Source organism: Pelodiscus sinensis, chromosome 18 (genome assembly GCF_052426305.1).
Source record: "Pelodiscus sinensis isolate ZL-2025 chromosome 18, ASM5242630v1, whole genome shotgun sequence".
NCBI classification, from domain to species: Eukaryota; Metazoa; Chordata; order Testudines; family Trionychidae; genus Pelodiscus; species Pelodiscus sinensis.
Genome location: NC_143069.1, coordinates 6,372,111 through 6,399,583, shown reverse-complemented (window position 1 = coordinate 6,399,583; position 27,473 = coordinate 6,372,111). Strand labels below are relative to the sequence as shown.

Here is a 27,473-nt window from a genome sequence, read left to right as displayed (position 1 = left end):
CTGTGAGCCTTCCCCCAAGCTGGGCTGCTGAGAACAGGCAAGCCAGGAGTCCACTCCAGGAACATACTGCTGACCCTCCATACAAACATCAGATCTTTTGTTCCAAGCCACATGGGCATCTTAACGCCTCTCTGGCTTAACCCGCACATGGAATCTGTTCAGAGCAAACCAGTTGTTAGTCACTAATTTCCTACTCTAACAAAGCACTTGACCTGCATCTGACGAAGTGGGTCTTTGCCCACGAAAGCTTATGCTCCAACACTTCAGTTAGTCTATAAGGTGCCACAGGACTCCTCGTGGCACTTGTACAGAGACAGTCTGTTGGAGGCGAAAGGAGGTGAGAGGATGAATTTTTACACTTGTGATTTTATAACGTGCAAGACAAACGAAAGAAATTGTTTTAAAATAAATTTTAAACTCGGGACAGTCTGCCACCGGGTTTCGCAAATGCCTTCTTAAACCCGACTGGCTCTGACAGAGGTTCGATGTCTGCTAATGGCTCTAGCAGGCTGTGTCACATCTAAGGCTGTCCACACGAGTTTTTTTCGGAAAAACGGCTCTTTTTCTGAAAGAACTTCACTTACGTCCACACTGCAATTGCGTTCTTTTGAAAAAGAATTGAAAGAACAGATGGGGGGGGTTTTTCGACATTGGTAAACCTCTTTCTACGAGGAAGAAGCCTTTTTCCAAAAGAGCTCTTTCAGAAAAAGACGTGTGTGGACGGGGAAGAGGGAGTTCTTTCGGAAGAAGAGGAAAGAGGAAAAAGCACAGGTGCCCTGGTGGCCACTCCGTCCATAGTACTCAATGCGGGAGAGCATCCATTCAGTGCGAACACTCTCTGTCAAAAAAGCAGATCACTTTTTCGATGCGCTTTGGAAGATCTCTTCCGGAAACGCTGCTTCTGAAAGAAACCTGCAGTCTCGTCGTAGCCCTTAGATCCCCTCCAGAGGCAGCAGAATAAGCGAACAGTTATAAAAATAGGCTTGGGATTTGGCCGTGGGGCAAACTCCTGGGGCCCAGGATCCCTGGGAGGGAGGCTTGGCCCCGACCTTGTCTTGGTCACTTTGAGCAGGGGCTGGGGCATCCCCACTCGGGGGTGCGCCTTCTGGCCGTGGTAGCCCCGCAGTGGTAGGCACCAGGCATGGCCCAGCAGGTGTGAAAGTGGCCTGGAATCCCAGAGGCTGGATTCATTGTAGTGCCAAGGGAGTGAGTGGAGAAAGAACCCCTCCCCCTCACTGTGCTCCCGGCGTGTGCACAAGGCTGCCCCTGCCCACACTCACAGTGAAAGGGCTGGCACCTGGCAGCGCAGAGATGGGGAACCACAAGCTCGTGACCAATCTAGAGCCTGCCTAAGCCCCTCTCCAATTCCAGCTCCAAGCCCAAACCCTGGCAGGGAAAGGGCAGAGTCGGGAGGCTCTAGGAATAAACTCCCTTCCTGCCCCAGAGCCACAGATAAAGGTTCCCACACCCCTTGGGTACCTATCCCCCCCCCCCAGTCCTTCAGCACTGCCACGCACTCCAAGGAGCATGGGGCCTGCTGGCTCAGCCCCCTGGCAGATGCCAGACCTCCCGCTCACAGCCACACGGAGGGAGCGATGCCGGCAGGTTTGGGAGAGCCCGGCTGCCCTGGCAGGGATGGGGGCAGCACCACACGCAGGGGAGACACCCGTTTATTGAGGGCAGAGGAGTTCTGGTACAAACCGGTATGTACAGGGGGCGGGGGGCAGGGCTGAAACAAACAGTCGTAACAAAAAGCCACCCCAGCAGCGAGAGAGGGACCCCCGAGGGGATCCCCGGGTGGGGGGCATTTCCAAGGGGCCGAGCATGGCTCCTGAACGGGGGCGGAGGAATTCCAGCAGGCGGCGCCCCCCCCAGTGTGCACTGGGTGGGGTGAGGTCCCCCAAGGGGAAGGCTGCTCAGTCGCTGTCGCTCGCCTCCTCACTGGAGTCCGAGGCAGCCTCACTGCCGCTCCCACTGGCCTCTTCCTCCTCGGCGTTGGAGCCCTCGCTGCCACTGAGGAAAGGGCTGTGGCCGCCGCGGTGCTGGGTGCCCCCCTCGCTGCCACTCTCCTCGCCGGGGCTGCGCTGCCCGCCCCCCTCGCCGTCGGAGTCCTCGTCGTCGTCGCTGCCGAAGATCTCCTCCTTGTCGCGGGCTGCCCGCTCGTCCTCCTCGCTGGCCTCCGGCGAGCCCTCGCTGGCGCTGCGCCCGCTGGTCGCCCGCTCGCTCTCACTGCCCGAGCGCCCTTCCTCCTCCTCCTCCTCCTCCTCCTCCTCGCTGGCCTCCGGCGAGCCCTCGCTGCCCTTCTCCCGCTCCTCATCTGCAGGGCAAGGCGCAGGCTCAGAGCGGAGCAGGGAAGGGCGGCTGAGGTGGTGTGACAGCGTGGGGAGAGGGCAAGGAAGGGAAGAGACCGTACCCTCTTCCCGGGGGAGCGGTGGGGGAGGGGTGCCGGAGGAGAGGGGATCGTGTCTCCCTGCCGGGGAAGGGGCGAAAGAGGAGGGAAAAACAATGGTCCCTCCACTTCCACCCCCCACCCCTGGGGGACAGGAGCCATCCGTGGGGGTGGGATGTGGGGGGAGAACAGGACCAGCCTGTGGGGGAGGCAGGACCCAGGGCTGTCCCTGTAGGTGAAACAGCAAGCCCCCCCCCCCCCCCTCCAAGCTGAGGTTGTCTGGTGGGAGTGAAGGGGTCACAGAGGGAATGAGGGTGGCATCCGGCAGCAGTTCCAAGGGCGACCGCCAGAGGGTGCTGCGAGCCCTTGTGCAGCCCAAGGGCAGGGAAGGGGACAGCATAGGCTCCTTCTCCCTCAGAGCTACAACTCCCCTTCCCCCGTCCATACCAGAGCCCTGGGCCTCCTTGTCCATCTCCTCCTCCTCTTCTTCCTCCGGCTCGTGATTCTCCAGCTGCGCCTTACGAGCCTCCTGCCAGGGCGGAGAGCCGGATTAGACATGGGCCGGCACGGCACAGCCCTCCAAGGCTGGGGCCCCGCCAGCGCCCCACAGGGCCACTCCTCAGTCAGGGAGAGAGTATCAGGGCTTTCGGGCTGGGAGCCAGGACTCTGGGTTCTCTCCCCAGCACCGGGGGGCGGGGGTCTAGTGGGTTAGAGTGCTGGAGGCTGGGAGCCAGGACTCTGGGTTCTCTCCCCAGCACCGGGGGGCGGGGGTCTAGTGGGTTAGAGTGCTGGAGGCTGGGAGCCAGGACTCTGGGTTCTCTCCCCAGCACCGGGGGGCGGGGGTCTAGTGGGTTAGAGTGCTGGAGGCTGGGAGCCAGGACTCTGGGTTCTCTCCCCAGCACCGGGGGGCGGGGTCTAGTGGGTTAGAGTGCTGGAGGCTGGGAGCCAGGACTCTGGGTTCTCTCCCCAGCACCGGGGGGCGGGGGTCTAGTGGGTTAGAGTGCTGGAGGCTGGGAGCCAGGACTCTGGGTTCTCTCCCCAGCACCGGGGGGCGGGGGTCTAGTGGGTTAGAGTGCTGGAGGCTGGGAGCCAGGACTCTGGGTTCTCTCCCCAGCACCGGGGGGCGGGGTCTAGTGGGTTAGAGTGCTGGAGGCTGGGAGCCAGGACTCTGGGTTCTCTCCCCAGCACCGGGGGGCGGGGTCTAGTGGGTTAGAGTGCTGGAGGCTGGGAGCCAGGACTCTGGGTTCTCTCCCCAGCACCGGGGGGCGGGGGTCTAGTGGGTTAGAGTGCTGGAGGCTGGGAGCCAGGACTCTGGGTTCTCTCCCCAGCACCGGGGGGCGGGGGTCTAGTGGGTTAGAGTGCTGGAGGCTGGGAGCCAGGACTCTGGGTTCTCTCCCCAGCACCGGGGGGCGGGGGTCTAGTGGGTTAGAGTGCTGGAGGCTGGGAGCCAGGACTCTGGGTTCTCTCCCCAGCACCGGCGGGCGGGGGTCTAGTGGGTTAGAGTGCTGGAGGCTGGGAGCCAGGACTCTGGGTCTTACTCCCAGATCCCAGCAAAGAGGATGAACACAGAAGGTACATGGGGGGGGGGCAGATGCATTATCCCTCCCCCCTCCCCAAGGAGAGCCCCCTGCCGCCCCCCCCCAACCTCAGCTCTTGCCAAACCTGAGCCTCCAGCTCCTTCTCATTCATGTCTCGGTGCTTCACCACCAGCACGGCGTTGGTGCCCGGCTGCACGCCCGCCTTGGCCCTGCGCTTGCTGAGCCGCACCCTGGGGGAAAAGGTGTCATGTCAGAAGGGGCACAGAGCCTCCCCAGCAGCCAGGCCCCCTCTGCCCGTGTGGTGTGGAGCCAACGAGGGGGGACAAGGCCCCGGTGAGGGGGGAGGGGTTAACCCCCAGCCCATGCAGCGTGGAGTCAGGAGGGAGTTGTGGGGGGACTCTCGCACCCAGTGGCAGCATCCATTCAGGAGGCACTGAGGGAGCCCGGCGTGCCCCAGGCTTGGAGTCTCATTAGCAGGAAGCGGCGGAGGGCCAACCCACCTCCATCACCCACCCACAGCCGAGGGCACGCGGCAGGACACGGGCACCCCTGCAGGCTTCCAGCTGCTCCAGGCCGTGGCGTGTCTCTGCCCAGGGCCCGATCCCGCCGTGCCGCCCTGGCTCACTGAGAGGGAAGCGGAGGCCTTGCCTCCCGGCTGTGACCTGAGGCGCCCAGGACTGAGTGGAGTCAGGCTGCCCTGGTCCCTGGCTGCTTGCTCCCGCCTCTGCCTGCTCCAAAGTGGCCTGAGGCACCACAGGACACAGAGCACCCTCTGCCCCCTCCCACCCCGGCTGCCCGCAGCCCCACTTTGGGAACAAAACAGGCAAGCCGCATGGCCTCTCCCTGCAGCACTGGGGAGGGGGAAAAGCTGCTCACCGCCCCCCCTCACCCCCCACCCCAGGGCTCACTGAGGCAGGCCCGGTTCTCTCCCTCCAGCTGCCGAGGGATTGGGCCGGGCCAAAGCCACGACAGGCCCGGCTAGAGGCCACACGGCTCCTGCCACCATCATGGGAGAGGCTGCATGAGTGGCAGCTCCTGCTGAGCATGTGGGAGAGGGGAAGCCACGTGGCATATGGCAGAGGGAGGGGCTGCGGGACGCAGGGTGGCGCATGACATCACTCTGGTGTCCTGCAGGAAAAGGTTTTTTTTAAACAGAGAAAGATGTGACTTTGGAATGCTCTGGAAATCGTCCCATGGGAGCGAAGAACGAGTGTGAAAGTCTTCACCAAGGCCCAGATGGTCAAGAAATGGGAACCTTGAAGATAACCAGGAAACACCGAGACTGTGCCCAAGGCTGACTTAAATTGGCAGAATTGACAGAACCCGGGAGACAGGGACCCTCAAGAGCGAGACACAAACAAGAGAGAACAACGGGAAACCTGACAAGAGCCATCAAAGGAGAACTGGGAAACCCGGAGATTAACACCCGGTAAGGGTGAAGGTTTGCAGCATCACACTGCAAAACCCATAGACGCCAACGGGAATTTATACGTATCAAGTGGGGGGCTTTTGCCATTAGACCTTAGACTGGGTTTTGTTTGTCCTGCAAGCCAAGCCTCAGAGGAGCCTCGAATCGCGACCAATAAACCCCAACTCCTCGCTCATGCTCAGTCTTGGCCGATAAGATTGACTTGAGCCACGACAAGCAGGTTGCTGGACGTGCGCGCGCTGCTTTTCAGCCTGTATTTTTAACAAACGGGGCGTGTTGCCTGGCCCCGGAAAAAGATCCCGTGTGCTGCTTCTAAGCAGAACGCGCCCCCCTCACCTGGTCTCCAGTTCGTTGTAGTAGACGCCATCGCCCTCGCGGAAGATGAAGAAGTAGTTCTCCTCATAGCCCTTGCTGGCTTTATTCTTCACGTTCCAATTGTACTCCCGGGCAATCTTGTAGTCATATCTGGGGAGAGGGGTCGTCAGCATCCCACAGCCCTGCTGCTCCCCTCCCAGGCAGAACAATACCCCCCCCCCAACATTCCCCAGTACAGCCCCTCCCCTAGCCCCACCGCTCCCCAGCACAGGATATTCCCCACCCCACCCCATGATCTCCCAACCATCTCTCCTCCCCACTGCCCAGCACAGCCCCTCCCCTAACCCTACCGCTCTCCAGCATAGGACCCTCCCAACTGTCTCCCATGCCCCCCATTCCCCAGTACAGGCCCTGTCCTACTTCCCCTGCACACCTCCACTTCCCCGGCCCTACCCTCCACCTCTCCCCGCCCCCTCCCACACTGGCCACATACATGTCTTCAGGCGCATAGTCCATCTCCTCCTCCTGGTCCCGCTTCCGTTTCCGCAGCGTTTCTTCCACAGGCAGGAAATAGGCCACAAACTGGTTCCCTTCCTCGTCCATCATTCCCCTGGGGGGAGGGAGGAGGGAAGAGTTAATGAGTGACACACGTGTGCCAGTGAAAGTATCCCCTGCTTCCTCTCCCCCCCCCCTGCAGCACAGCACCCCCTAGTGCCACACTGGGGTTGGCACTGACTCTTGGGCCTCCCTTCCAAACCAGGGCCCGACAACAGGAGTTTTGTGAGGGCTGAGCCCAGAGGGCAGGGGTCGGGGGGGAGCAACCCATCCTCCCAGAATGCTTGGCAATGCAATGCTGTGTCTCCGAACACGCTGGAGCGCTGCTCTCTATGATGGGCGGGGGTTCTGGGGGCACCCGAACCCAGCCCCATGCAGGGACGGCAGACGTCCTGCTCTTGGGGCCACGGGAAGGGCCTTGCCTAGTGGAGGGGGAGGAATTCTGGGAGGGAGGGGCAGTCTAGGAAAGGGAAGAGTGAGCCCGCATGTCCCCCCAAGGCTGGGGGGCTCAGTGTTACACCTGATCATCGCCTGAGACATCATCTCGAGCGCTGCGGCCCCACTGGTGTCCTTGGGAGCCGGGTCTGAGTCGAAGATGACCTGGGCGCAGGGATTGATCCACATCTGGGGGGGAAGGAGTCAGTTGGTGGATGCAGACATCAACCACCCTCTCCCCAAACACCTTCCTACTCCCCTGCTATGGCATTACAATCATGGCCCCTCCATCAGGAAGGATCCCTCCTGCCTGGACAGCAGCTCCCCCACTCGATCCCCCCCCCCCCCCCCCCCCCCACGGGGAAATCGAGGCACGGTGGGGTGACAGGACATGTGCTGCAGGTCGGCCCCAGGGCTGGGATTAGAAGCCAGGTCTCCTGCCTTGTGACCTGGCGTGCTAACCACTAGGCAGTGTTGCCTGCCCAAATGCTCACTGAGCCCAGATGGGGCACTCAGGACCAGTTCAGCCACTCAGGGCTGCAAAGGAGCAGACAGTGTCATGGCGAGACGCCTCGGAGGTGCCCGCACAGCACCAGCTGGCTGCCGTGGGCCTCAGAACGCCAATGCCGGCGTCAATCCCAGCCCCACCCAGCTTCTGCCTTACCTTGAAGTCTGGGAACACGGGCATGACCTCCATGGGGGTGACGCGAGGCTTGCTGTAGTGCTGGGCGATCTGGGGAGGGAGGAAGCACAGAGACTGAGAGGCTGGCAGAGGTAACCTGAAACACCCATTCTCCCCATGCCCCCTGGGCCTCCCAGCCACTCGACTGGGGGGCTTTCGGTGGGCCCTTCACAGCACAGTGCGTTGTGGGGCTCGGGGAGATATTTAAAGAGGCAACTCACTGATTTCTGGGCATCTTCGAACGTCTTCTCGATGGCAGAGATCTGGCTGTCCCGGTCCTTGTAGATCTCCTCCTCGGTGAACTGCTGCTTGACAGACACACCAATCCTGATGGACAGGGGAGACGAGCAGAGTGAGGCCTGCTGGGAAGACACTGCCCCACACTGGATGCAACCTGTCCTGCAATTCTCCCCCCTCAGCCAGGCCCACAAGCGCAAGGCCCATGCTCCCCCTGCTGGATGCAACCAGTCTTGTGCCAGGCTGTGTCTCCCTGGAGAGGGTGGTTGCGCCTTATGGCAGGGGGCACGGCACGTTACAAGAGGAAACCCCCAGTGCGGCAGCTGAGGCACCCTCTTGTGCCCCAGTGTGGTAGCTTCGAACCCTTTTGCAGCTCCTGGGGGAAAGGATGTGTTGAAGCAGCAGGGCCCTTGGGGCGTGTTCAGCCAGGAGGCCCCCCAATCCTGGCCAGCTCCCCCCTGCCCCGACTCACTTGACCTCTGGCTTCTCGTTGGACACGCCGTAGCGGTTGAATTCGGTGGAGATGTATTCTGTCTTCCTCATCCATGGCACCACTTTGGCATGCTGCTGGGACCTAGGCAGAGGAGAGCAGGAGTGTCATAGTCTTGGAGGGCAGAACTGACTGCCCCCTCTTGATGGAGGGCGTATGGCTGGGGGTGTGTGTCTCTCCTCGGGTATGTCTGAGCAAAGGGAACCGCAGGCTGCAGAGCAGGGCTAGGCGTACTGGTTAGCCTGGGGACTGGAGGGGGTGGGATCTGCAGCCGGGGGGCACCGTATGGTTTGGGAGCAGAGGGAAGAGTTACCTCTTGGAGCTGGTGGGAGCCTGGATCTCCTCCTCCAGCAGTTTCTCATCTGCTGGATCCAGGAGAACTGAAAGAGGCAGAGCAGAATGGGATGGGACCGGTACCTCCCCCCCCAACCCCAATCACATCACCCCCAAAGCTCTGGGCTCGGAAACCATGGAGACCTTTCTGTGAGCAAGATGCTTTGGAGGGGCACTATGAAACCAGATCCCAGGATTCATGGTACAAGAGGGACCCTTGCAATGCACAAGATGCTCTCCCCCAGCATGGACACGCATGAGACTCAGCCCGCTCCACCCCCCGTCAGCCTGAGACACAGGTGGTGCCCTTGGATCTGTCGGTGACGCCTGCACGGGCGCCCTGCCCTGACGCTCACCATTTGGGTCGATGCGATACGTGTCAGGGTTGATGAGGTCGATGGTCACACCCAGGTCAGGCTCAGTGAGGAGGTCGTGCTTGTGCTGTTTCTCCAGAGAGGTGGCTTTGTATTGCACAAACCTGGGGGAGGGACAGGTGAAAGGCCAGCCCAAGAGAACCTGTCCTCCTTCCCCATGGCAGCACTGGCATGGGTCAGCCAGGCAGGCCCCGATCCCAGCCCCACTCAGCGGCTGCCACCCCCTCACCTGTTCTGGTCGAAGGGGTATGTGATGAATTTGGGGTCGAAGGGAATATCTGGGAGACTGTTGCAGTATTTCACTCGACACACCACACCCGACCTGGAAGCACAGGGAGAGAGACCCACACACACGACTGAATCCCGAACTCCTAGGTACCTGATCTTCTGCCAGCCAGGGTGGTGGAAAGGGTGCAGGCAGGAGGTGCAATGGGCAGAGGGTGGAGGAAGGGGTCCTGTGCCATGGCTGGAGCCCAGCCAGAATCCCCAACGCCCCACATCAGCAGTGCTCTATGATTGTGCCTAGCTGCCATGAACTGAGTTTGCCAGGTCTAGGTATGTAACAGTGAGGTCGATTAACTGGTAAGCTAAAGCTTTCCGGTTAAAGTTATAGACTACGTGCGTTTCCCCCCACACTACATCTTTTAGTAGGCTGGCCAGCAGCCTGGCTCACAGCAGATTCTGGACCTACCCCTGCTGCGGCTCTGCATTTAAAGTGTATTAGGAGCCAGGTGGGCAGGCAGCCCAGCTCAGTTCAGGTACACACCAGGTCTGGGAGCTCAAACCCGCCCCCCCCTTCCGGACAGGGGATACGGCCACCCCATGCTGCTGCCTCAGAATCAGAGGCAGCAGAGCAGGGGGACAGGCAGCCGGTCCATGAGGGGAGCTGGTTTTTAAACTGGATCCCCACATGGACCAGCTCCCGCCTGACACCCTGCACTGCTGCCTCTGACACAGGGGCAGCAGCGTGGAATGGCAGAGGGCTCCTCAAGAGCAGGGTCAGAACGCAATGGCTGCCAAACCCAACCCTGGGTAATACAGAATAGTCAAACAACCGATCAGAATTCATGAGGTTAATTGACTATTCAGTTAACCAATATTCAACATCCCTAGTCAGGTCACCAAGTGGGGCAGGACACAAGCAGCCAAAGTAGTTGTTCGCCCCAGGCCTTTGCCAGCCAATCCAAGGTCTTGGTGAGGAAGCTGAAAAGACTGGCCTGGCCCCTCCCTTCTCCCAGGGCATGGCAGTGGGGGTCGGTAATTGTGAGCTGCAGGACAAGGAGGGGCCATACCTCTCAGGCAGGGTCCGGTGAGCATTGGGCCTGTGAGACAGAAATATATAGCAGTAAATAATCACACCACCACCACACTACTTTCCCTTCTGCCCTTTACCCAGCATCTCGATAGCATTACCGCATTCTGCAGATGGGGAAACTGAGGCAAAGAATAGCAGAATGACGGTCAACGTCAGGAGGCAGGAGCTGCCTATAGGTCTGGTCCTGGGAGCCCACCCCAGCCTCTCCAGAGAAACCCTGTCCAGCCTCTCCAGAGAAACCTGGCTGCTTCTCCCCACAAAGAGTGAAACCCCTGCCCCTATCCCCAGGAGTCAAGTCAGCAGCATCAACTCTACTGGGCACGTGGGGGAACTGAGGCCAAGAACAGCACCAGGGCCAGGCTCTAATGAGTGAAACTGCTGCTGCTGCTGCCTAGGTGCAGCCACTTCTGAGGTGGGCCACGGCTGTGCAGGAGTAAAGTGGGGGTGAGGTCAGGCCTCTCAGGAGATTGGGAGCCAGCCCTACCCACCACACATAGGAGTCCAAGCTCCCTCCTCCCAGCCCCCCCATCATCCCTGGCGGAGGGGACCCAGGAGTCTGGGCTCTCAGCACCCCCCATTAACCCCTGGCGGGGGAGGGGGGACCCAGGAGTCCGGGCTCTCAGCCCCCCCATTAACCCCTGGCGGGGGGGAGGGACCCAGGAGTCCGGGCTCTCAGCCCCCCCATTAACCCCTGGCGGGGGGGGGGGGGAGACCCAGAAGTCCGGGCTCTCAACCCCCCCCATTAACCCCTGGCGGAGGGGGGACCCAGGAGTCCGGGCTCTCAGCCCCCCCCATTAACCCCTGGCGGGGGGGGGGGACCCAGGAGTCCGGGCTCTCAGCCCCCCCCATTAACCCCTGGCGGGGGGGGGACCCAGGAGTCCGGGCTCTCAGCCCCCCCCATTAACCCCTGGCGGGGGGGGGACCCAGGAGTCCGGGCTCTCAGCCCCCCCCATTAACCCCTGGCCGGGGGGGGGGGACACCCAGGAGTCCGGGCTCTCAGCCCCCCCCCCCCATTAACCCCTGGCGGGGGGGGGGGAACCCAGGAGTCCGGGCTCTCAGCCCCCCCCATTAACCCCTGGCGGGGGGGGACCCAGGAGTCCGGGCTCTCCACCCCCCCCATTAACCCCTGGCGGGGGGGACCCAGGAGTCCGGGCTCTCAGCCCCCCCCATTAACCCCTGGCGGGGGGGGACCCAGGAGTCCGGGCTCTCAACCCCCCCCATTAACCCCTGGCGGGGGGGGACCCAGGAGTCCGGGCTCTCAACCCCCCCCCATTAACCCCTGGCGGGGGGGGGACCCAGGAGTCCGGGCTCTCAGCCCCCCCCATTAACCCCTGGCGGGGGGGGACCCAGGAGTCCGGGCTCTCAGCCCCCCCCATTAACCCCTGGCGGGGGGGGGACCCAGGAGTCCGGGCTCTCAGCCCCCCCCCATTAACCCCTGGCGGTGGGGGGGGGACCCAGGAGTCCGGGCTCTCAGCCCCCCCCCATTAACCCCTGGCGGTGGGGGGGGGACCCAGGAGTCCGGGCTCTCAGCCCCCCCCCATTAACCCCTGGCGGGGGGGGGGGACCCAGGAATCCGGGCTCTCAGCCCCCCCCATTAACCTCTGGCGGGGGGGGACCCAGGAGTCCGGGCTCTCAGCCCCCCCCATTAACCCCTGGCGGGGGGGGACCCAGGAGTCTGGGCTCTCAGCCCCCCCCATTAACCCCTGGCGGTGGGGGGGGGGACCCAGGAGTCCGGGCTCTCAGCCCCCCCATTAACCCCTGGCGGGGGGGGGAGACCCAGGAGTCCGGGCTCTCAGCCCCCCCCATTAACCTTGGCGGTGGGGGGGGGGACCCAGGAGTCCGGGCTCTCAGCCCCCCCCATTAACACCTGGCGGGGGGGGACCCAGGAGTCCGGGCTCTCAGCCCCCCCCATTAACACCTGGCGGGGGGGGACCCAGGAGTCCGGGCTCTCAGCCCCCCCCATTAACCCCTGGCGGGGGGGGACCCAGGAGTCTGGGCTCTCAGCCCCCCCCCATTAACCCCTGGCGGGGGGGGGACCCAGGAGTCCGGGCTCTCAGCCCCCCCCATTAACCCCTGGCGGGGGGGGACCCAGGAGTCTGGGCTCTCAGCCCCCCCCCATTAACCCCTGGCGGGGGGGGGACCCAGGAGTCCGGGCTCTCAGCCCCCCCATTAACCCCTGGCGGGGGGGGACCCAGGAGTCTGGGCTCTCAGCCCCCCCCCCATTAACCCCTGGCGGGGGGGGGACCCAGGAGTCCGGGCTCTCAGCCCCCCCCATTAACCCCTGGCGGGGGGGGACCCAGGAGTCCGGGCTCTCAGCCCCCCCCATTAACCCCTGGCGGGGGGGGGACCCAGGAGTCCGGGCTCTCAGCCCCCCCATTAACCCCTGGCGGGGGGGGGGGACCCAGGAGTCCGGGCTCTCAGCCCCCCCATTAACCCCTGGCGGGGGGGGGGGACCCAGGAGTCCGGGCTCTCAGCCCCCCCCCATTAACCCCTGGCGGGGGGGGGGACCCAGGAGTCCGGGCTCTCAGCCCCCCCCCATTAACCCCTGGCGGGGGGGGGGGACCCAGGAGTCCGGGCTCTCAGCCCCCCCCCATTAACCCCTGGCGGGGGGGGGGGACCCAGGAGTCCGGGCTCTCAGCCCCCCCCATTAACCCCTGGCGGGGGGGGACCCAGGAGTCCGGGCTCTCAGCCCCCCCCATTAACCCCTGGCGGGGGGGGACCCAGGAGTCCGGGCTCTCAGCCCCCCCCATTAACCCCTGGCGGGGGGGGACCCAGGAGTCCGGGCTCTCAGCCCCCCCATTAACCCCTGGCGGTGGGGGGGGGACCCAGGAGTCCGGGCTCTCAGCCCCCCCCCATTAACCCCTGGCGGGGGGGGGGGGACCCAGGAGTCCGGGCTCTCAGCCCCCCCCCATTAACCCCTGGCGGGGGGGGGGGGGACCCAGGAGTCCGGGCTCTCAGCCCCCCCCATTAACCCCTGGCGGGGGGGGACCCAGGAGTCCGGGCTCTCAGCCCCCCCCATTAACCCCTGGCGGGGGGGGACCCAGGAGTCCGGGCTCTCAGCCCCCCCATTAACCCCTGGCGGGGGGGGGGACGACCCAGGAGTCCGGGCTCTCAGCCCCCCCCATTAACCCCTGGCGGGGGGGGGGGACCCAGGAGTCCGGGCTCTCAGCCCCCCCCATTAACCCCTGGCGGGGGGGGACCCAGGAGTCCGGGCTCTCAGCCCCCCCCATTAACCCCTGGCGGGGGGGGGACCCAGGAGTCCGGGCTCTCAGCCCCCCCCATTAACCCCTGGCGGGGGGGGGACCCAGGAGTCCGGGCTCTCAGCCCCCCCCATTAACCCCTGGCGGGGGGGGACCCAGGAGTCCGGGCTCTCAGCCCCCCCCATTAACCCCTGGCGGGGGGGGGGGGGACCCAGGAGTCTGGGCTCTCAGCCCCCCCATTAACCCCTGGCGGGGGGGGGACCCAGGAGTCCGGGCTCTCAGCCCCCCCATTAACCCCTGGCGGGGGGGGGACCCAGGAGTCCGGGCTCTCAGCCCCCCCATTAACCCCTGGCGGGGGGGGGACCCAGGAGTCCGGGCTCTCAGCCCCCCCCATTAACCCCTGGCGGGGGGGGACCCCGAAGTGCAGGGCCCCGGGACGTCACGGCGGTATGACGTCACGGCGGTGACGTGGCCGGGGCGGGCCTACCTGTGTCCCGGCTCCTCCCGCTGCGCCTGGGTCTGGATGGTCGGGGCCATGGCGGCGCCGCTGCCCCGTTCGCTGCCCTCGCGCGGGGCCTGCGGGCGGCAAGGGTGGCCGAGCCCCGCCTGGCGGGGAAGGCGCCCGCCTCCTGCCGAAGAGCTGCGGGAGCAGGAGCGCGATGAGGCGGGGAGGCGAGTCTGCGAGAGCCCGGACCAGCAGGAGCGCTGCGCTGGAGACAGGCACTGAGAAAGCCACCTACACAGGGCCTGCTGCCGGGGGGCCTCACAGGAAACACGGCTCGGAGAGGAGCATTTCCGGGGAGAGAGCGGGGCACGCTGGGAGTTGAAGTTCCCAGAACACGAATGCCACCATGTAGGTGCGCATGCTCAGTCACCCTCTTACGGGAGCGGTGCATGACGGGAATTGTAGTCCCTATCTCGTGCAGCGCCTCATTCAGTGGGGGGAGGGAGCAATGCATGCCGGGAACCGTAGTCCTAACAATGGTGAGGGGGCGACGCATGAATCTTAGTCACTGATGGTCTAGGGCGCGTGGTGCACGCTGGGATTCGTAGTTAATGATGGGGGGGAGAGGGAAGAGAGTTGCGCGGTGCATGCCGGGAGCCGCAGTCCCTGTGCAGGGCGCGCTGTATTGCCGGGAGCGGCGCTGAGACGCAGCCGCATGTCGAGAGCCGCTGTCTCTGTGGTGGGCGCGGTGGCTGACGGGAGAAGCTCTGCGGCGCAATGCATGTTGGGAGCCGCCGTCCCTGTGGTGGGCGCGGTGGCTGACGGGAGAAGCTCTGCGGCGCAGTGCATGGTGGGAGCCGCCGTCCCTGTGGTGGGCGCGGTGGCTGACGGGAGAAGCTCTGCGGCGCAATGCATGTTGGGAGCCGCCGTCCCTGTGGTGGGCGCGGTGGCTGACGGGAGAAGCTCTGCGGCGCAATGCATGTTGGGAGCCGCCGTCGCTATGGTGGGCGCGGTGGCTGACGGGAGAAGCTCTGCGGCGCAATGCATGTTGGGAGCCGCCGTCGCTATGGTGGGCGCGGTGGCTGACGGGAGAAGCTCTGCGGCGCAATGCATGTTGGGAGCCGGCGTCCCTGTGGTGGGCGCGGTGGCTGACGGGAGAAGCTCTGCGGCGCAGTGCATGTTGGGAGCCGGCGTCGCTATGGTGGGCGCGGTGGCTGACGGGAGAAGCTCTGCGGCGCAGTGCATGTTGGGAGCCGGCGTCCTTGCGGGTGGGCGCGGTGGCTGACGGGAGACGCTCTGCGGCGCAGTGCATGTTGGGAGCCGGCGTCCCTGCGGTGGGCGCGGTGGCTGACGGGAGGGGTTCCGGAGCGCGGGGTATGCCGGGAAGCAGCGGCCGTTGCTAGGGCCGACCATGGCGACCCCTCAACAGCAGCCGCCGGCCCCGCCTCAGGCCCCGGCGCCCGGGCCGCAGCTCTCGCTCCAGGCGGTCCCGGGGCAGGCGCCCCAGCTGCAGGCCCAGGCCGCTGCGCAGGATTTCGACCCCGTGCAGCGCTACAAGATGTTGATCCCGCAGCTGAAGGAGAGTCTGCAGGTGGGGGAGGGGCCCCTCTGGAGCCGGGCGGGAAGGTCTCAGTGGGGGGGCTGAGGGGCAAGAGGCGGGGTCTGCCTGAGAGCCCCGGGGGGGGGGGGAGAGTTAATGCTGTTGGATGGGAGCGTTCGCGGACTAGCAGCTGTGGCATCCTTTGACCCCCCCCCCCCCGCCTCTGGGGAGCCCCCCTCCCCCCCCCCCGGTAACCGTCACTGGCAAACCTCACCTGTTAAGGGTGCGGCGAACCGATTAGACAGTCGCATCCCTGCTTGAGACCACGTACGTCATGTGACCTGTCCGCTGGATCGCTACCTCCGTATTTTAGTACCTGTATCGTTCTCGAATACGAAGTTAGACATACAAGGTGTCGCTCTGTTTATCATTTTGAATGTGCTAATGACAGCCGTTACTACTGTCCCTGAAGCATAACGCCTTGTAAAACACCCTTGTTTGTCTTGTAAGTCTAAGGCAGTGGTCTCCAACCTTTTTACACCCAAGATCACTTTTTAAATGACAGACCAAGCCGAGATCTACCGCCCCACCCCTTCCTTGAAGCCCCGCCCTCTCTATTCTCCTCCTCTCCATCACTTGCTATCCCTAGTGCTTATACTGCTACTTTAAAAAAAAAATTCCCACCATTCCTTGCAGCTACTCACCTGTGCTCGGAGAGTAGCTGTTCCTCAAATGAGGAAATCTAATGTAAATGTACTGCGCAGGCACGCAGTTCAGAGAGGGCTCAAGAGCTACTCTTAGAGCCTCCAAGATCTACCAGTAGATCGCGATCTACTGGTTGGTGACCACGGGTCTAAGGTTTCCGGACTAGTAAAACGTGACCATACCACCCACTGCTGAGAGCCATCTTGAACCTGGTAAATTTCAATGGAAAAGGGGAGGCTGTAAAAAAATTCCTGCCATGGAGGAGAGTCTATTTAAGCAATGGGAAGCAACTGGCCCTTATCTTCAGCTGTCCCGGGAAATGGTCTAGCATGCGCTAAAAGGATACAGAGAGGGCTGGAGACCTAAGTCGGAGTTCAAGAGTTTGGCTCTGACTTGAAGTTTATGCCTGAAATAAGAGCAGCTCTTTAGGGTAAGAATCTGCATGAAATAAGTTTCTTAGGCCACATCTACATTATGCGATAATGTCAAATGTATTAAGGTTGATTTCCTGCCACCCGATACTTGTGACGGTCAATGCCCCCTCTGTGTGCAAGAATTCAACGTCATTCGAAGTAATACATCCCCCATTAGGGAGACTGCTGTTGACTTTGAGAACAATGCACTCTGCGTAGAAATCCCACAGTGCCTGTGCTGCTTTGCATTCTGGGTTAGGCTCCTGGTGTACGTTGGGACAAAAACTGCAGCAGGTATTTTTGGGTTCATGTCATCAGCGTCCCATAATGTGCTTAACTACTCTTTCCCCACTTCTTGAGATCAACAGAAGACAGTCTTTTCATCCCTTTTTTGGCCCAGTTACCCATGCAGATGCCAGAACAGTGCGAGCATGGACCCTCTTGCTTGTGGATCCCGTTGTCCATCAAAGCATTGTGATGATGTTTAACCTTGGTGCACTTAATGGTGCACCAAGAGAGCATATGCATGGTATTCCAGGAAGAGAACAACTCTTGGGATGTCATGGACATTCAGTTCATCCAAGCCCTTAAGTTGAGTGAATTGGAAATGCTGTAGGCATTCAGTTTTCTGGAAATAGTAGAATGTTGGTTCTGGTGCAGTCAGACAAGTATAGACTGGATGGACCATGTAGTGCTGGAGGCATGGGATGATTAGCAGTGCCTGCAAATTTCCAAATATGCAATGCCTCTTTCATGGAACTTTGTGAATTGTTTTCACAAACAATCCTGCTCTGAAGCACAGGAACACCAAAATGAGACCCACTCTGAGGCTACAGCTACACTGTAGCCTTCTTCTGGAAAAGCTTATTTAAATGAAGTGCAACGTGGAATATCGCCACTCTTCATTTTCACAATTAATTAGCAGCTGCTTTTGTGCAGAAGATTTTTGCACAACCCCCCCCTTGTGTAAGAGCAGTTCTTCCGTATAAGCTTTTCCAGAAGAAGGCTGTAGCTTGACAGTGGAGAAGTATGTGGCAATTGCCTTGTGGAAGCTTGCAGTGCCAGACAGCTACCGGTCAGTTGGGAATCAATTCAGAGTGGGGAAATCTACCATGGGGGCTGCTGTTATACAGATAGCCAAAGCAATCACTACCATTCTGTTACAGAGGGTAATGACTCTAGGAAACATGGATGCCACAGTGGAGGGCTTTGCCATTATGGGATTCCCTAGCTGCTGTGGGGCGATAGATGGAACACACGTCCTCATCTTGGCACTTGACCACATTACCAAGGAGTATATAAACCGCAAGGGGTACTACTTGATGGTCATATATGCATTTGTGGATCACAAGAGTCATTTCACTGACATCAACATGGGATGGTTGGGAAAGGTGCATGATGCATGCATCTTGAGGAACTCCTGCCGCTTCAGAAAGCTGCAAGTTGGAACTTATTTCCCAGACCAGAAAATTAGAATTGGAGAGTTTGAAATAGTGATCCTTGGCAACCCAGCTTACCCCTTGTTCTAATGGCTCATGAAGCTATTCGTGGGCAACCTGAACTCCAGAAAAGAGCAGTTCAACTACAAACTGAGCAAGTGCAGAATGGTGGTTGAATGTGATTTGGGGCAGTTAACAGCAAGTTTAGGAGTTTACTGACTAGGTTAGACCTCAACAAATGCAACATTCCTTTTGTGGTGGCAGCCTGCTGTGTCCTCCATAATATTTGTGAGAGCAATAGGCAGAACAGCCAGCTGCCAGGACAATAAGGATAGGAAAGTGCAGGGCAGCACAAATCAGAGAGGCTTTGAAAGAAAGTTTTATGATTGGCCAGTTTTGAGAGTCATGCCCATTGCTCTCAATGAGGTGCCCCTGCATTCGGTGTTTGCCTGTACTCCCCCTCCCTCACTCTTGCAATGCACACAGTAAAGAGACTGTTGTTCAGAAATCATGTGGTGTTTTTTGTTTGTTTGTTTTTTGGGAACACAGAAGGGACAGAAAAAGAGTCCATGGTGTGACCCGTGGGGAGGGGGGGGGGTATTAGAAATGCGAGGACAACCTTTTACTTTGTGACACCCTGGATTTTGAGTGTGAGGCTGCCCTTGAGGGTCTTCCCCCCCTCCCCCATCTCCTAGGGCCCCTTGGGATATGTCCACACAGCAGCATTATTTCAGAATAACTAATGTTATTCCGAAATAACGAAGAGTGCGTCTACACAGCAAGCCATTATTTCGAAATAATGGCTTGCTGTGGAGGACTTACTCCAACTCCTGTAACCCTCATTTCATAAGGAGTAAGGGAAGTTGGAGGAAGAGTGTTCTTCCTTGGATTTCCTGCTGTGCAGACAGCACCAAAAGCCGAATTAAGCTATTTCAACTTCAGCTACACAATTGACATTGCCAAAGTTGCGCAGCTTAATTCGTCTTTTGCTCTGCTGTGTAGATGCACCCTGGTAGAGGAGGCCACGGAACTGGGTGAGGAGGGAAAGTTGTTCCCCGAGGGGTGGGTGGGAGCCTATCTAGGTATGTGTCTTGGAAAGCATCCATCACAGATGTCAAAGATGAAACATGATCCTTGTGCTTCACTTGCAGTTCTCTGCATGCTTTCCTTTCCTCACATGCCACTCTCGTCTCCTCCAGTAGTGTCTTCCCGCACTCATCTACATATTGCAAGTGGGCGGACTGCGTTTGCTCCTTGAACGTGTCTTCCCTTGTCCATTTTTGCTTTCGGATTTGTACAAGCTGGACAGCTGATGGGACCATGGGGGAGGCAGAAGGGAGGGGGGAGGTGCCAGAGGCTGAAGCCATGCTTAACTGGGGATGGGCACATGGAGGTGAGCAGCAGAGGTAGCAGCTAATAGTTTCCCTTCCTTCACCCAGGTTGCTATGCCAGATATCAGTCTTCTCCATATCACACAGGGTATGTCTACATTACATTCCTCCTTCGAGAGAGGAATGCAAACGCAGACAAATGAAATTGCAAATGAAGTGCGGACTTGAATTTCCCGAGCTTCATTTGCATAATCGCATCTGGCCGCTATTTCGAAATACCCTATTTTGAGATAAAAAATGCCATGTAGATGCGGTTATTTTGAAAGAAACCCCTTTTTCGAAATAACCCTTACTCCTTAAAAAATGATGTTTAATGGTTATTTCGAAAGAAGGGGTTTCTTTCAAAATAACCGTGTCTATATGGCGTCTTTTATCTCGAAATAGGGTATTTCGAAATAGCGGCCGGACGCGATTATGCAAATAAAGGCTGCATTTGCATTTCTCTCTTGAAAGAGGAATGCACTGTAGACACCCACAGTGACAGGAAGCTGATGCTGACTGAATGTGGCCAGAAACCTGGGCCTTATGCTGCATTGATGCCAGACCGCTTACTGGTAGCTTGGCGTGGGAAGGTGTCCTCCTGTGGAGGACGGAATAAGACAGCAGGCCTTCCCAGCAACCTTGTGAGAAGGGTCAGAGAGTTCCTCTATGAGAGCTTCATGGAGATGTGTCCTGCTCCATATCTACACACCTTAACAAGCTGTTCTGGACCCCCTGCACTGTGTAGACATAGGTTCATCACACCCGATTACCTTAACCTGCATGTAGCAAGAAAAAAAAGTGTGCTCCCCAGTAAGGATGTTAAAGAGCAGTTTGGCTAATCATGTAGTCAATATAATTTGTATCAACTACACAATTAGTTGATAAGGGGGCTGCTCTGCAGAGCTGTAGCAAGGGTAGCTCCCGGAGCCTGTGCAAACCAGGACTGAGCAGTCCCAGCTCACGCCGGTTCTGGACCACTGTGGCTCTGCATTTTAAATATAGCAAGAGCTGGCTGTTTGGGCCAACTCTCTCAATGTAGAGGGGCTCTAAACATACCAGCAGAACATGCACAAACACTTTCTTGGGCACAGACAACAAAGCGATTGACCTCTTGCTCTTACATTAACTGCACAAGCCCTTGCCCTCATAAAGTGAGATCACAATACCATGGGTCCAGGCAGTTGGCAAGGTTCCAGGCCAGCCTGCCTCTCCTAAATATTGACACTGAAAACAGCCTGATTCTTACTGCATTGTTTCCCAGGGAGCTGGGTGGGCCCCTCTGGAGGAGTATGAAGGACTAGCTCAGGTTGGGCCTCTGAAATCTCTCTCAGATTTTTTTCCAGCTCCTCAGTTTAATTGAGCAAAGCAAAGCTGTTATGGTTGTTGAGAAAACCTTCAGAAAAGGAAGCAAATGCAGCCAGTATAGTGATGTCTGCCTCAGTCAACTGCTGCGGGGTGGGGGTGGTTTGAGCGAATGAATGGTGTAAAGAAAGTGCTAGGACAGGGTTATTTGTCCCCTCTTGCAACACAACAACTAGGAGTCACCCAGTGAAAGTAATAGGCAGCAGGTTTTAAACAAACAAAAGCAAATACTTCCCCCCCAACACACAAGAACCATACATGGAACTTGTTGCCATGGGATCCTGGGAAGGCTGTAAATGTAACTGGTGTGAAAAAGAAATTAGACAAGTTCCTGGAGGATCAGTCCATCAATGGCCGTTAGCTGAAATGGTCAGGGACACAACCCCATACTCAGGGCGTTCCTAATGGCCAGAAGATGGGATTGAATGACGGGACAGATAACTCGATGATTGCCCTGTTCTGTTCATTGAGCACCTGGCGTTGGCCACTGTCAGTAGATTGGACACTGGGCTAGCTGGACCATTTGTCTGGCCATTCTTATGTGGGTGATCTGCCCTGTTTATATCAGTGGCTACCATCTCTGGTGCTAGTGGATGTACCTTAAAATGGCCTATGGCAATTTCTCATGCTTTGAGCAAGAAATGGAAGTTCATTTTCTAAAGCTGTAACTTGTGTATTGACATTGAACAGCGAGATTAAAAGGGGAAGGTTGAGGCAGCTTTTATTTGCCTGAGCAGAGCCTTTGCATGGGAGAACGCTGTATGTCACGTTTCAGTTCCAGGCTTACATTCTGAGAGTGGCTTAAAAAAAAAAAACAACCTACCGGGAGATTTCACATCTATTTCTCAGCCCCAGTCTGAGTCAAGGAATTTATTGGCCAGAGTCACGGGACTTTTTAAAATGGGTTCAATTAAAAACAATTTAAAACAAAATATTTACTTCTGAAACAAGTGAGTCATCATTCTCCTGTGTCTATTTGTGGAGAATGAAACCACTCCAGAATCTGTGTGTCATGTCATAAGCAATGTGTGACTGAGATTCTGGTAAATGACTCATTGCTGGGTTAGATTGTAATGTCAACATGCCAGAAATTGCAATGTTCAAATAAAACGGAACAGAACTTTGGCCCGGATTCTTGTCAATACCTCACTGACCTGATTTAACTCCGCAAATTCCAGGATTAAGTTTGGGTCCGGTTCCCATTCTTGACATGACTGAAAGGGTTTGTAGATGTAAATGGCATTAACAAATCCACCAGAATAGCATTGTAAGTGTATTCCCTTCTTAACTGTATCTTGCTTTTTCAAACAAGGAAACTGATACTAACCACCTGGATGGGGAGGAGAGGTTTTTACTTGTAAAATGCTTTGATTGGCATTTAGTGGTTAGAACACACAACTAGGGATCAGGAGTCTTTTATTTCTGGCTTTGGATGGGGGAGTGATGGTTAGTGGTAAAAGCAGAGGACTTTGGTAGTTCAGTCTTTTTCACAGCTGTGACATGGATGACCTTTTGAATGGTGTCATGAATCTGTGTCTCAGTTTCCCCATCTGTATGACTGGAAGCTTAGCGCCAGCCCACTGTTGTAATTTGCTTTGAAATCCTAGAGGATTGCAGTGCAGTGTTGTGTGTAATATTAATGGCAGTTTCCTGCCAAAGCCAGGGTTCTTGTGACAGCTGCATGAGTCCCAAATGCGGCTTCTCCAGGTGCAGCAGAGGTGGCAGCAAGTCCAAACTCCATTCTCAAACTAGCTAGCAAGCAGAGGAGGGAATGTCAAAGTCTGTTGTTTACCTTGCACTATCTGACACTTGCTTTCTCCCACACTCCAGAACCTGATGAAAATCGCTGCTCAGAATCTCGTCCAGAATACAAACATCGATAACGGGCAGTGAGTAGTCTTTCCCTCCTGCCTTGGGTGGGGCTATTTTCTAACTCAGGAGCCAGAAGGACCATGTCTTTAAACTTCTCAATTTCAAAGGACACTGTGGCTTCCTTGTACAAAGCAGGAGTTCATGGGGCCATCTTGAGAGCTAATCATTCACCCCAGCTCTGTTGTATCAGTGAGAGCAGAGTCAGGCCTGCATTGGGTGCGTTTCTGGAGCCCATGTTGTTCTGGTGTCTAGCAGCTGAATTTCCCTTCATGGCCTTGGATGGCAGGCATCCACCATGGGTACAAGATGACTCCCACTGACATTGTTTTGAAAGAACAAAGCCCTGGGTGGCTTGAACAAGTCACCTTAAATCAGTGTTGATTTGCGCCCAGTGCAGCTTAGTAACCACCAAGCAGCACCCCTGCCTGACAGCTGCTTGTGAAAGGGGCTGGCTGGGTCTAATTGGGCTGGCACACATTGGACAAAGCCCACTCTACCCACTGGGCACTCCAGCCCCATTGAGGGCAGGAGAGCAGACTGGGCTGAATGGGAATCATTCCCCTGAACTTCCGCTACTAAAGGTTAGGGTAGGAGACAGGGTGTGGAAAAGGGGAAAGTTTGCCCTGCAACTGTCTCTTTGTAGCAGAGCCGTCCTTTCCATAGGATGGTTCAAGGCAGCTGCTTTAAGCCCCGTGCTTTGGGGGCACCCCGACCGTCCTATGGACGAGATGGTCCCCTATATTGATGGGAGTCCGCGGGGCCCGGAATGGCTGGGGGGCCTGGCAGCAGGGGTCACCCTCCCCCCACATACATATCGTAGTGGCAGGAGACTGGGAAGTGGAGTGACCTAGCAGCCTGTGCAGCTCGACCACCATTTCCCAGCCTGGTCGTTCCGTGTTGCCAGGGTGGCAGGAAGCGGAGTGGCCTGGCCCTGGCTCACTCTGCTCTGCTCCCCAGAGTGACAGAGTCTCAGGGAGCACAGAGACCTGGTTGGGAGATGGAGGTAGAGCTGTGCAGGCTGCTGCATGGATTGCTCTGGGCTCCCTCTTCCTCAGTGAGTGCAGAACCTGACTCCTGCTTTCACCTAGCACCAAGCCCCCTGGTTATGCCCCCAGATCATGTAACTGGGGGCTTCAGGGAAAGGGGTTCGGGGGGAGTATGGATGGGGGAACTTGGAGGAAGGGATGGTTCAGGGGTGGAGCAGGAACATGGAGAGATGAGGCAGGGGGTCTCCCAGTGTTCTTGCCCCCCCCAAGAAAGACCCTTTGTAGGGTTCACCCCAAGCCTCATTAGCATGCCCCCTTTAAAGAAGATATGGGTTACGCATGCTTTTCCCAGCCTGCTGGCCCATTGCTCTCCCTGCCACTTGGAGACTGCCACTTCCATGTCCACTTGTGGAATCTGGAGGCCTTTCCCCATCTCAGTTGTGATCCCCATCATCTTTCTGTGCTTTAGGTGACCCTCCATTGGGATATGTAGGGGTGAGGCACATCAGCACCACCCGTCCTTAGCACAAAGCAGCCTGTCTGGCCCTGTTGTGATTCAGCTCCCTGAGTCCACCAGCCTCTGGCAGCACAAGCCCTGCCCTGCCCTTCAGGCCTCACAAGTTCTTAGTGCGTCCCCTGGAGTCCCCTGTTCCGCTGAACACTTGCAGAATTCCAGACCTGCTGTCCCTGCAGGCAACGTGCACAGCAGCTTGTAAGGTGCAGCTCCGACCCGACATTTGGCTCACCACCACCACTCCAATATAAGAAGTTTATGAACAAAGATCAGAGGTTCTAGTGATGGGAGTAACAAATGGAATCAAGCAAAATCTCCAAGCACTTCATAGAGTTTAAACTTCAGAGGTTAAACCTTCTGTCTGCAGAAGTTTTATCTCCTCTGAAGTTCCCTGCAGCATTCTCAATCAAGCCACCAGGAAAGGCCCCTTTTGTGGAGTGCTGTGCTTTTACCTCCTTCGTGAAGGTCTCTGTGCCCCCAGAGATAGTCGAGCAATCCCTTTCTGTGAATCCACGATATATGTTCCTTCCCCCGATGTCTTTCTCTTCCTGTTGGATGCTTTTTGCAGTTCCCCACAAGCCACTGAGGGGAGGCCTATCAGAGGATTAGCCCAGTCCTTTGCCCTCCCTTGTGGGGCTAGATCCCTGACCGGGGTAGTGCTGGGGTTTGGATCTGGCTGCCTTTCCTGGAGCAGATGACTCGGAGCACAGCCATGACTGCATTACCATGGCCATACTGTTAGAGTGCCTGTCATTTCAGGAAGAGCAACGACGGGGTGGTGCAGCGCTTCGACAAGAGCCTGGAGGAGTTCTACGCCCTGTGCGACCAGCTGGAGTTGTGCCTGGTGAGCTAGCCCCTTGTCAGCAGAGCTTCATGGGAGTTGTAGTTTGGTTGCTTCATGTCCCCATTCTCCTCCACAGGCCAGGATCTCCAGCGGGACTCTGTCCCATGATGCACCCAAGAGGTGCATCACTGCTGTTGCTGGTTGTGGAGCATCATGGGAAATGGAGTCTGTTCAGCTTATAAAGAACAAGGCTATGAAGCATCAAAACCATCTCCCATGTTACCAGCCACTGCAGCCGCCTCGCACCATGAGACATGGTGGCTCAGGAGAGATGTAGTCTCATCCCTCTGAAATGTTTCAATTGATTTTATTCAAAATGGTGGCGTGAAAATTCCCTTTAACTTTGATTGGTTTTAGTAAAATTCAGTATTCAAAACTGCTGTGTTCAACCCCAAACTAACTTTTTTTAGTTCTTGATTTGACGAAATTTAAAAAGGAAAAGTTGTTTCCTGTTTGACATAAAAAAGCTATTTTTGACTTCTTGGAATTGCATTATTTGCCCTACTCTGGCTTTGTTGCCCTCCGAGGCTTGGTCAGCCATAGCTGGTAGCCTGGAGACAATAGCTCAAACAGGCCTTTTAGTTTCAGCAGGGGAGTTTTCCACTGTTGGATCTCAGCATCATACGGTTGGTCCGTACGTGGCACCCAGCCATGGGTGTTGCTGCACATTCCTTCCACCCCCCCACCCCCACCCCCACCCCCTGGAAGCCGACACTGGCTCCAGTCTTGTGCAGGGTGTGATGCTGGATGCTGGGGTCCGGATGGTTCGGGGGGTGGGAAGGTCAGGGAAATGGTCAAGGCAGGTAGGTGACCCCGGGGTGCCCTGCCCTGCTGGAGGCGGGGTTTCATGAGGGTCCAGTCCATGGTATGCCATGCCTTCCTGCCATGGACCTAGATGCCCAGGGACCAATGCAGCTTTGGGTCAGGGGGACCCCCTCCATGTGTTTTCCTGTCCCCACAGCTGCCCCCACCACCACCCGGAGCCGGAGCCCAGGCAGCACTCACCCTCTGGTGATGGTGCTGGTGGTCGGGCATGGCTTCAGCGCTATCTTTAGCCTGCCTGACGGGGGCACTGCAAGGCAGAAAGGGAGGCAAGCAGAGCGGGGAGCACCGAGGCTGCAGGACTGGGGCTGCAAAAGAGGGCGGAGAGTGGTGGGCTGGAGGAGGTGGGAGCGGGACTCTCAGGTGAAGGTGGTAGACGGCTAGGAAGGCAGTTCCGCACTTCCCACCCCCAGCAGAAAAACAGCGCTACAGAATGAACCCCCCTTCCTCCCCATGGCCCCTGCCCCCAGCTTGGCTCCAGCCGGCAGCTGGCTTGGGGGCGCCCCGCCTGCCTCTGGAGTAGCCCAGCTCCTCCCGGCGGGCTGGCTGCCCCCAGAGCAGCCCCGGCCCCCGAAGCAGCTGCCCACCATGCAGCCCTGCCAGTCAGTGAGGCTGGGTGGGCGGAGAAGGGGGAGATCACTGGCTGCTTGTGCGCAACCCCATCTGCAGCCTCCCTGCCTGCCCCCTGGAGCTGGTGCTGTGCCCTGAGGCTCCTGAGGCAGCACGGGCTCCCTGCTGTGTGGGAGGTGGGCTGAGCTCCTGCCGTTCATGCCACTTATGGCCGCCCCTGTGCTATGCAAAGGGAGTGGGGTGATGAGAGGGCAGAAGGGAGGGGTGGGAGCAGTGGGGCTTGAACAAATGAGCACAGATGTACAGTGCGGGCAGGCAAGAGAGTGAATTGAAAGAGGGGAGAGGGCCTGAGACCTTGACCTGGCCAGGGACAATTAGAGGCTAGAACAAAGATTGCCCTGATAAAGGCCAGAGGCCAAGGGAGGGCCAAGAACTGTACTCCATGTGTTAATGGGTTCTCTCCCCCTCCAGCGGCTTGCCTATGAGTGCCTGTCCCAGAGCTTCGACAGCACCAAGCATTCTCCCAACCTCGTGCCAACGGCCACCAAACCCGATGCGGTACAGACCGAGAGCCTGCCTTACACCCAGTACCTGAGCATGATCAAATCCCAGATCTCCTGCGCCAAGGACATCCACAATGCCCTGCTGGAGTGCTCAAACAAGATCACCGGCAAGGTCCCTGCCCAGGGCGGGCCGTAGGCTGCGGTGTGGAACAGTTGGTGCTCCTGCTCTGCAGCCAGCATGGTCTGAAGGAGATTTGAATTGTTTCTGGACTGTGCTGTGTCAGCTGGCGAAACCTTTACAGACTCGCATTTGGTCCACAGCCTGTCTCGTGGCCTCTGCATTCCCTGGGTGGGTGGATGGTCTCTCCTCCATCTTCATTCTCATCTGACTCCTCTGGTCTTACTCCTTTCCCCTTCACCTATCCTAGATCGGCCCCTTGAGACCATGGCTGAACTCACTGTTGCTACACTAACCTATACCGCCTGGCGGCTTGGCCCGCACACGTTCAGAACACATTAGCCCATTGAAACTTTCTCACCCAGCTCAGGATCTGCTTGCTGAAGTCTCCCATGCCAGGGCCTAAGCCGCCTCCACTCCCCTTTGATATCCGGAGGGGTCAGGGAGGCCTGAGATTGTTACACTAATGAAGCTGAGGAGCCTCAGAATCTTCCTCTGTTTCTCAAATTAAAACTCCCCCCAACACAGGTGAATGAGCAGGATTGGAGGGTGTATTGTTTATTTTTCTGAAACCGTAACCGTTTCAGAGACATGCTATCCGATTCAAACAAGCCC

The 27,473-nt window shown here is 58.2% G+C and overlaps 2 protein-coding genes across 3 annotated transcripts; one reads left to right on the top strand and one right to left on the bottom strand.

Moving 5' to 3' along the window:
- Window positions 1-1,654: 1,654 nt before the first annotated feature.
- On the bottom strand, window positions 1,655-14,086 carry PAF1 (PAF1 component of Paf1/RNA polymerase II complex). Its single transcript, XM_075915308.2, has 14 exons — window positions 13,780-14,086; window positions 10,070-10,099; window positions 9,007-9,099; window positions 8,760-8,881; window positions 8,384-8,450; window positions 8,053-8,154; window positions 7,565-7,670; window positions 7,326-7,394; window positions 6,747-6,850; window positions 6,165-6,281; window positions 5,693-5,821; window positions 4,052-4,157; window positions 2,837-2,918; window positions 1,655-2,317 (listed from the first exon to the last, which is right to left on the bottom strand). Exons 1-14 carry the CDS (start codon window positions 13,827-13,829, stop codon window positions 1,917-1,919), a joined length of 1,578 nt encoding a protein of 525 aa, XP_075771423.1. The 5' UTR covers window positions 13,830-14,086; the 3' UTR covers window positions 1,655-1,916.
- A 169-nt stretch (window positions 14,087-14,255) lies between these two features.
- MED29 (mediator complex subunit 29) lies at window positions 14,256-27,000 on the top strand. 2 transcript variants are annotated; one of them, XM_089769946.1, is made up of 4 exons: window positions 14,256-14,938; window positions 22,400-22,458; window positions 24,701-24,785; window positions 26,649-27,000. In XM_089769946.1, the coding sequence occupies exons 1-4, from the start codon at window positions 14,453-14,455 to the stop codon at window positions 26,874-26,876; spliced, it is 858 nt and encodes a 285-aa protein (XP_089626072.1). In that variant the 5' UTR covers window positions 14,256-14,452; the 3' UTR covers window positions 26,877-27,000. The 2 variants fall into 2 exon arrangements, with proteins under 2 accessions (XP_089626072.1, XP_075771452.1); XM_075915337.2 differs by lacking the exon at window positions 14,256-14,938 and adding an exon at window positions 14,989-15,328.
- The last annotated feature ends 473 nt before the right edge of the window (window positions 27,001-27,473 follow it).